The sequence below is a fragment of the Myotis brandtii genome, unplaced genomic scaffold, assembly GCF_000412655.1.
Source record: "Myotis brandtii unplaced genomic scaffold, ASM41265v1 scaffold898, whole genome shotgun sequence".
NCBI lineage: Eukaryota > Metazoa > Chordata > Mammalia > Chiroptera > Vespertilionidae > Myotis > Myotis brandtii.
This window is the reverse complement of record NW_005371683.1, coordinates 75,582-83,805: the sequence shown is the minus strand read 5'-3', so window position 1 is coordinate 83,805 and position 8,224 is coordinate 75,582. Positions and strand designations below refer to the sequence as shown.

The 8,224-nt window shown below is 41.9% G+C and overlaps 1 protein-coding gene across 1 annotated transcript in view; it reads left to right on the top strand.

The window, feature by feature from the left end:
- Positions 1-8,224, top strand: part of CR1 (complement component (3b/4b) receptor 1 (Knops blood group)) — a 66,629-nt gene that overhangs the window by 8,530 nt on the left and 49,875 nt on the right. The window contains exon 5 of the mRNA XM_014532571.1: positions 1,876-1,961. Coding sequence (XP_014388057.1) covers positions 1,876-1,961 — 86 coding nt within the window. The remainder of the gene's footprint in view (positions 1-1,875; positions 1,962-8,224) is intronic.

The following is an 8,224-nucleotide window of genomic DNA, read 5'->3' as shown; positions in this document are numbered from 1 at the left end:
CCCACATGTATTTTTAATCGCTGTTACCCCGGTGTGTTAAAAATTTTTAAATATTATTTCCAACTGAAATTATTATTAGTCACATTTATAAAATGAAGAGACATACATACATAAATACATACATACACTACAAGACGTAAAAATGTTTTAACTAGAATTCTTCCTAGGATAGACATTGTGGCTTAGGAAGGTGAAACTCCTAAAACTCCTAAGAGGCTGTCCTGTGCAAGGCAAAGGGAAGAACTTGCTTGTTACTGCAGAGAAGCAGGAATAGAAAGACAAGTGAGGAAGAGAATAAGATGCCAAATGGCACCCACTCCCCAGGGTAACAGCTCCCTAGAACTGCCCCCAAATAAAATGCTTTGAGCAAGTGGATTTAGGGAGAGACATATAAAAGGGCAGGTCCACTCCACGCCTACTCCACCAACAGCTGTGTCCATAGCAGATTATTCTGGGTGGTTTCTCGGAGAAACCTCCCATGCCCATGTCTCCTGGTCCTCTTGACAGACAGTCTAGATAAATGTCTCCTTCTCCTGTTGGCACCAACACATATGAAATGGGAAGCTCATCCTCACCAGAAAGCCAGAGAACAGGCCAGAGAGTTTATTCTCCCTCGCGAAGGTTGGACATCCCCCATTCCACATCTAATGACATCAGGCAGCCCAGCAAAGCACCTTCACTCCACAGGCAGCCGGGATACATCCAGAACTTATCGGAGCCAGAAGAATGAAGCAGACCAGAATGGCATTACAAGGCTCAGAAGACTGAGCTTTCATTGGAACTAAAACAAAAGGAGGACAGAATCTACCCAACAACTAAATGACATCCACTGCTGTCACACTTTACATTGATCTCTGATTGGCTTATTTTGCTGTTTGAATAAAGCTTGCGCTGCTATATCTATCTATCTATCTATCTATCTATCTATCTATCTATCTATACATATAGCAGCATACACACACATATATATATATATACACACACACACATACTAGAGGCCCGGTCAGGCATCGGTGGGGTTCCCTCAGCCTTGCCTGCTCCATCTTACAATCTGGGGCCCCTTGGGAGATGTTAGAGAGCCAGTTTCGGCCCCATCCCTGCAGGCCAGGTCTAGGGACCCCACCAATGCATGAATCCATACACCGGGCCTCTAGTATGCATATAAGATTTTTGGTTAATCTCTTCCCATCCTCCCCTCTTCCCCCTTCCCTCTGAGATTCATGTTTCCATGCCTGTGCATTGAACGTCTGCCCCTGGTGGTCAGTGTGCGTCATAGCTACTGGTTGAACGGTCAACCCATCATTTAGGTTTTTATATATATAGATGGCATTGTTCTAACTATACCAAATAACACTTGACAATTATTTGGTATTATTTGTCTCAATTTGTAATAGTATCAAGTTTGGCCCTAGCTATACTAACTCTCATGAATGGCTCAGCTCAGCATTCCATCACTATATACAGCCTCTGTTGAAGTAAATATAAATGTCACTAAATTTTCCAAATTTTATGTCACACTTTAAACAGTTTGGGGCATACTAATTGAGAATTTCTGCCTTTAATATTTAAAATATGAGATTAGTGTTCAACCCTCTTTGTTCTTTTTGGATTTCCTTTGGTTCTACTTTGATGAATCTTATTTACCTTAGATTTACATAAAAATGTATCTGAAGTTGATAAAGAAGAGAGATTCCATCCAGTTTAGAAGGTATAAAGGAGAAAATTTAAAAGTCCCAATACAGACATAAGATTTGAGAAATTGCTAGTATGACAAAAGGAAATTGTTGTTCTGAATTCTTCAAGATGGTGGTCTCTTGTAAGTAACAATCTCAGCAGGGACATTAGAATGTAACATTCATTATTCTTTGCCTCTAGATACCAACTCATTGGTGAAACTTCTAATTTTTGTGGCATCGTAGACAATACTGTCGCCTGGGAAAATCAAGTACCTGTTTGTCAGAGTGAGTTGAAATCTTTTCTATTACCTTTACCAGTAGAGTCTAAGTTTCCACCTGAATTTATAAAAATTTGAATTGAATTCCTTTAGTGCATTCTGTCCTTCAGATAGTTGAAGACAGCACTACTGTCCTCAAAGTACTTGTGGTGATAAAAATGACTACATAGGATTTCCTAAGGAACATACAATAGCCATGCAGCATTAGAAGAAATCTATCTGTACACTGGAACTTTATTCAGCCATAAAAGAAAAACATCTTGGAGAAGTACTTAGTGACATATAAAGATGTTTATTATATCTATTTGATGTGAAAAAAAAATCAGATGACAAAACAGTTTGTATGGCAATAGCTCATTTTATTAAAAGATCATATATCTATGCCTATTTCTATATTTTCATCTCTATCTCTAATTCTGTAACCATTTTTATATTCAGACCCTGGTAACTAGTTTTAAGCCTCTTTGGTGAAGGCTGTGGGGCGGAGGCGGGGGCTGGTCCTATACCTTTTGGCTGTGTAGCAGGTGCTTCTTCAAGAAGATTCACACTCCCATTTCTTCAAGCTCCTCTGTGTCTGTAAACTGGTTCTCAAGTCTGGGAATTGGCTGACGAAGAACCACACTCTGTTTTATAGTGTTTCAAGTTAGACTTCCAGTCACCAGACCTAGATCTTTTCTGCGTATACAAACCTTAGTTCACTCTTCATCTACTTCATCTCTTGAGACTCCATGATCAATTAACTGATGACAAAGGTCTCTGCAGATAAATCATTCTGATTTGTTTCAATTGCCTCTGGCAGTTAAGGGCTGCCACTCAGCCTCTGCCATTCTGAGGTCCTGTCATCCCCCTTGATTTTAGGGAACCTGGTTCAATAGCAACTATTCCCACTGTCATTCCTGGCCTACATAGAGGGCCTACATCACAGAGTTCTTCAAAGATGCTGAAACTCCTACATGAATTTATTTCTCAAAGCCTTGGGTGAAAGAGGGATCCATCCCCCAACCCCCCACCCGATGGACTTAGTTAAGGAGCCTATTCATGGGTCTTACAAAATGAATGCCCTCCAGCATTCTCAGAGCCCTGGGCCATTGTGATGCCAGGTGCGTTCTTGGCTTCATGCAGGAAGGAATTCAAAACTTGACCCAGACAGAAGAGGTTCAAGTGGAGAAGTGGGTTTTATTGAGCAGACAGGACACACAGGAAAAGCCACTCCACAGACAGAGGGGTGGACTCCCTTCACGAGAGAAGGAAGAGAGGCCCCGGCCATCTCTGCACGTTGAGCCTATACCTGTTTGTAGTTTCTATGGAAAATTGCTGGGATGGGGAAACAGAGAGAGGGAAAAGTCGGGATGAGCTTTCACCTTTACAAGGTATATTTTGTGGTCTGTTTCCCTTTTATGGTTTACTAGTAGGTAAGTGATAAGGTGTGGCTGAGTAGCTAGTCATCAGTCTTTGCAGGAATGTCCTTGGTTCCGGGGGTCCCTCATGGTCTGCTTGCATCTCCGTGTCAGGCAGCACGGAGCAGGCCCCTGGCTTCACTTTGTTTGGCTTTAGTTCATTTATTTCGTTTTCATGCCCCTCTCCTATGTGAGTAGGATTTCTGCCCCTGAGGTTAGTAAAGCTCTGGTCTTTCACCTTCACTGAGCATGCTCCACACTCAAACTATCACACTGAATTCAGAATCTCACTTCTTTGGGTGCATTTGCATCTCTCACAAGTCATAATATTTAACTCTCTCCCCACCCCCCTTGCACTCCACCCCCATTCCTGCCTGGAATTGAATCTGGTGAGAGCACTAGAAACGATGTGAGGTGGTAGGGGTAGGTCCTGAGGAAGAACATCAATTGTTACTATTTCCGTTGCCAGATTTAGTAAATAAAATATTATACCCAGTTAAATTTGAATTTCAGATAAGCAACAAGTATTTTTGCAGTATAAATATATGCCATGCAGCCGGGTCAGCGTGGCTCAGTGGTTGAGCGTCGATCTATGAACCAGGAGGTCAGGATTCAATTCCCGGTCAGGGCACATGCTGGGGTTGCAGGCTCGATCACCAGTGGGTGGTGTGCAGGAGGCAGCCAATCAATGATTTTCTCTCATCATTGATGTTTTTCTCTCTCTCTCCCTCTCCCTTCCTCTCTGAAATAAATAAAAATCTATTTTTTTTAAATTAAAAATATATATGCCATGCAATTCTGAGATATAATTATACTTAGAAATGTTCACTTTTTTCTGAAATTCAAATTTAATGGGACTACCAATACTTCCTCTGGCAGCCCTATCAGGGCAGCTACGTCAGGAGGGGCCATTAGAGTTGCTTCAGGCAAGAGGAGACCTGCCTCCTCAGACAGGGAGGAGGAGCTACATCTCCTAGCAAAGGACACCCCAGCAGAATTCCCAGGTTCCAGGCACTCAGCTTCATTAGAATCTGTCCATCTCAGTTTTCAGAATCCTCTTCCAAGCAGTGCTCCGACTTTAGCATACAGACCCTGAGACGTGGTGAGAATCAGCCACAGGATTAGATGCTGGATTCGTTTTTTCCGAAATCTTGGCCCTGTGGCTACAGGGCACAAGTGTTCTTTTAGGGCAGATAAAGAAGCTTTCAGAGCCAGACTTAAAGCAGGAATTTCAAGCTTTGAACCCATCATTTTCGTTCTCTCAGGTTCTCTAAAACAACCCACCAAGCCCATTCTATGCCTTCCCTAGACTCTCCTAGGACAGCCACACTTAGTCACTCAAAGCCTCGCTCCTATGCTTACAGATGGCTACAGGTGGCAACCAGGGGATCTTCTGTCCCTGCATTCCATCAACTACAGTGGGGCCTTGACTTACGAGTGTCCCGACTAACGAGTTTTTTGAGATACCAGCTGTCTCTCAGCCGATTTTTTGCATTGAGTGAGTTTTTTGAGATACGAGCTGATTTTTTGCATTGAGTTGATAGAGTAATTTGAGTTAACGAGCTCCTTAATGAGCTTGGTCTCGGATCGAATTAAACTCGTAAGTCAAGGCCCCACTGTATTTGTGTGCCCCTTTCCACGATCAGCATTAACATGAATTCTTTTTTAAAATATATTTTTACTGATTTCAGAAAGGAAGGGAGAGGGAGAGACAGAAACATCAATGATGACAGAGAATCATTGATCGGCTGCCTCCTGTACACCCCCTGCTGGGGATGAGCCTGCAATCCGGGCAGATGCCCCTGCCTGATCACCCCTCACCATCTCTGCCTGTCCTGATCTGGAATCAAACTGTGACCTACTGGTTCATAGGTCGATGTGCAACACTGAGCTACATCAGCCAGGCAATATGTATTCTTAAATATAATCCTATTAAAGAACCAATCCCAGATTCCTTTGTTACCCTGGGATAAATATTGGTCCAAATATGGAAGCAGAACTACTACCAGTGTTACGAAACAGGAGATTTGTTATGAAATTAGACCTAGCTGTGTGAGGAACTGCTCTAAACCAGTGGTTCTCAACCTTGGCTGCACATTAGAATCACCTGGGAATAAAAATCCTGATTTCTGGGCCTCATCCTTCGGAAATTCTGTTTCTTTGTTATGGGGCGGGGCCACAACATTAGTAACAAAGAAACAGAATTTCCGGAGGATGAGGCCCAAAAATCAGGATTTTAAAAAGATTCCCAGGTGATTGTAATGTGCAGCCAAGCTTGAGAACCACTGCTCTAAACGATGAGAAACACCACACTCATCAGGTGCCTGGGAGTGGGAGCTTTCAGGAAGCTAAGCACACCTCGCTGCTGGCTGGAGCTGGGAAGGGCTCATGCAGAGAGCTGTCTTATTGGCTCTTCCCAGCTGCTGCTGCTGTCAGTTAACAGAGACGCATGTGACTGTGGGGAGGAGTCAGTGCAGGTGAGCGGGACCAGCGTTTTCAGAGAGCTGGATGCAAACATAGGGAGAGCGAGAACAAACGGGGACCCCTGGCTCCTCTGCATCTGTCCGCTCGTCACCTCCAACCAAGATTGACCTTCAGAGGAGAATGGCTGTTGCTTCACTTCTGCCTCTCAAATTTCAGGCCAATTTCTCAAGCTTCAACCCTAACCTAGAGCCATACAGGCAAAGTAAGTCTGGGAACCCTGGTTCCAATTAGCCTGGGTGACACTGTACAAACCCATTAGATCAGCGGTTCTCAACCTGTGGGTCGCGACCCCTTTGGCGGTCAAACGACCCTTTCACAGGGGTCGCCTAAGACCATCTTGCATATCAGATATTTACATTACGATTCATAACAGTAGCAACATTACAGTTATGAAGTAGCAACGAAATTAATTTTATGGTTGGGTCACAACCTGAGGAACTGTATTTAAAGGGCCAGAAGGTTGAGAACCACTGCACTAAATAAATAAAACTTTTATTTTCCTCTCTCCCCCTTCCCCTGCCTCCCTCCTGGCCCACCTCTATCCCCCTTTGTAGCTTTCTCTGTCTTCTTAAATTATTATTGGTAATTTATGTTTTCATTGATATCATTTAGGTTTTCAAAATGTTTAACATACTGTTGTCTACAGTTTCCATAAATATTCTCATGTATATGTAAATATATTCAAATTCTATTTCTTACTGCTGTATATCTGTGTTGTCTCTCCTTACACTTTTTTAATTGATTTTTTGAACTTTATTATTGAGAGTATTACAGATGTCCCCTCTCCTCTCTCTTTGCCCCCCTTCACCCAGTTCCTGCCCCACCCCATCCCAACCCTTCACCACCCTATTGTCTGTGTCCATAGGTAATGCATATATGCATATAAGATCTTTGGTTAACCCCTTCACCCCCCTGCACCCCCCTTTCCTCTGAGATTCCTCAGTCTGTTCCATGTTCTCATGCCTCTGATTCTATTTTTTTTCATCAGTTTATTTTGTTCATTAGATTTCTTGTTCGTTTATTTTGATTTTTAGATTTAACTGTTGATAGATATGTATTTGTTGCCTTTTATTGTTCATATTTTTCATCTTTTTTTCTTTTCCCTCTTCTTCTTCCGCTCTTTAAAGAATACCCTTCAACATTTCATGTAATACTGGTTTGGTGGTGATTAACTCCTTTAGCTTTTTCTCCTTATACATTTTTTTTATTAAGGGTATTTTGATTTTATTTTTTTTTAAGCTATACTGGTCTCATTTATTAAAAAAATGAAAAATTAGAAGGCAGTTGGTTAAATAGGGGAACAACTGTGTAAACTATGATATTATATAATCAAAGAGTTATTTGTACTAAAAAGAAAGTGAATTGTATTACTATACGGATATGTTCATAGGAAATAATCTAAGTAGGAAAAGAAGAATTATGCTTTTTATTATGTACATCTAAATTACAACTTTGGAAAACCTAATCTACATGTTAGCAAGGATTAAAAGCAAATAACCAGTGTAAAAATGGTAACAGTTTAGTGACATTGGATTGCTCTCAGTAGTTATTTCAATTCACTATCATTTAAATGGTTTTTCCTTTTCCCAGTTATTCAATGTAAGCCACCACCAACCATCACCAACGGATATTTCCTTGGCAACAGCGGAGACGATTTTCCATACGGAATAGTGGTGACCTATCACTGCAGTGACAGAAAAGGAAGGGAAAAGTTTGAACTCGTGGGCGAGAAGTCAATATATTGCACCAGCAAAGATCAAGTGGGCCTCTGGAGCGGCCCTGCCCCTCAGTGCATCGTACCTAATAAATGCACGCCTCCGCACGTTGAAAATGGAATAAGGGAGTCTGAGAACAGAAGCTTGTTCTCCTTGAATGACATCGTGAGGTTTAGGTGTCAGCCTGGCTTTGTCATGAAAGGCCCCTCCAGTGTGCGCTGCCAGGCCCAAAACAGATGGGAGCCCGAGTTGCCCAGCTGCATTTTTTGATTGGGTTGTTTATCTTCCTTTTGTTAAGTTGTATGAGTTCCCTGTAAATGTTGGAGATTAAACCCTTATCAGAGATAACATTGGCAAATATGTTCTCCCATGTAGTGGGCTTTCTTGTTGTTTTGTTGATGGTTTCTTTTGCTGTGCAGAAGCTTTTGATTTTGATGTAGTCCCATTGGTTTATTTTCTCTTTGGTTTCCATTGCCCTAGGAGGGGTATCGGCAAAGAAATTGCTTCGACATATGTCTGAGATTTTGCTGCCTGTGGATTCCTAGTATTTTTATGGTTTCCTGTCTTACATTTAAGTCCTTTATTCATTTTGAGTTTATTTTTGTGTATGGTGTAAGTTGGTGGTCTAGTTTCATTTTCTTTTTGTATCTGTCCAATTTTCCCACCACTATTTA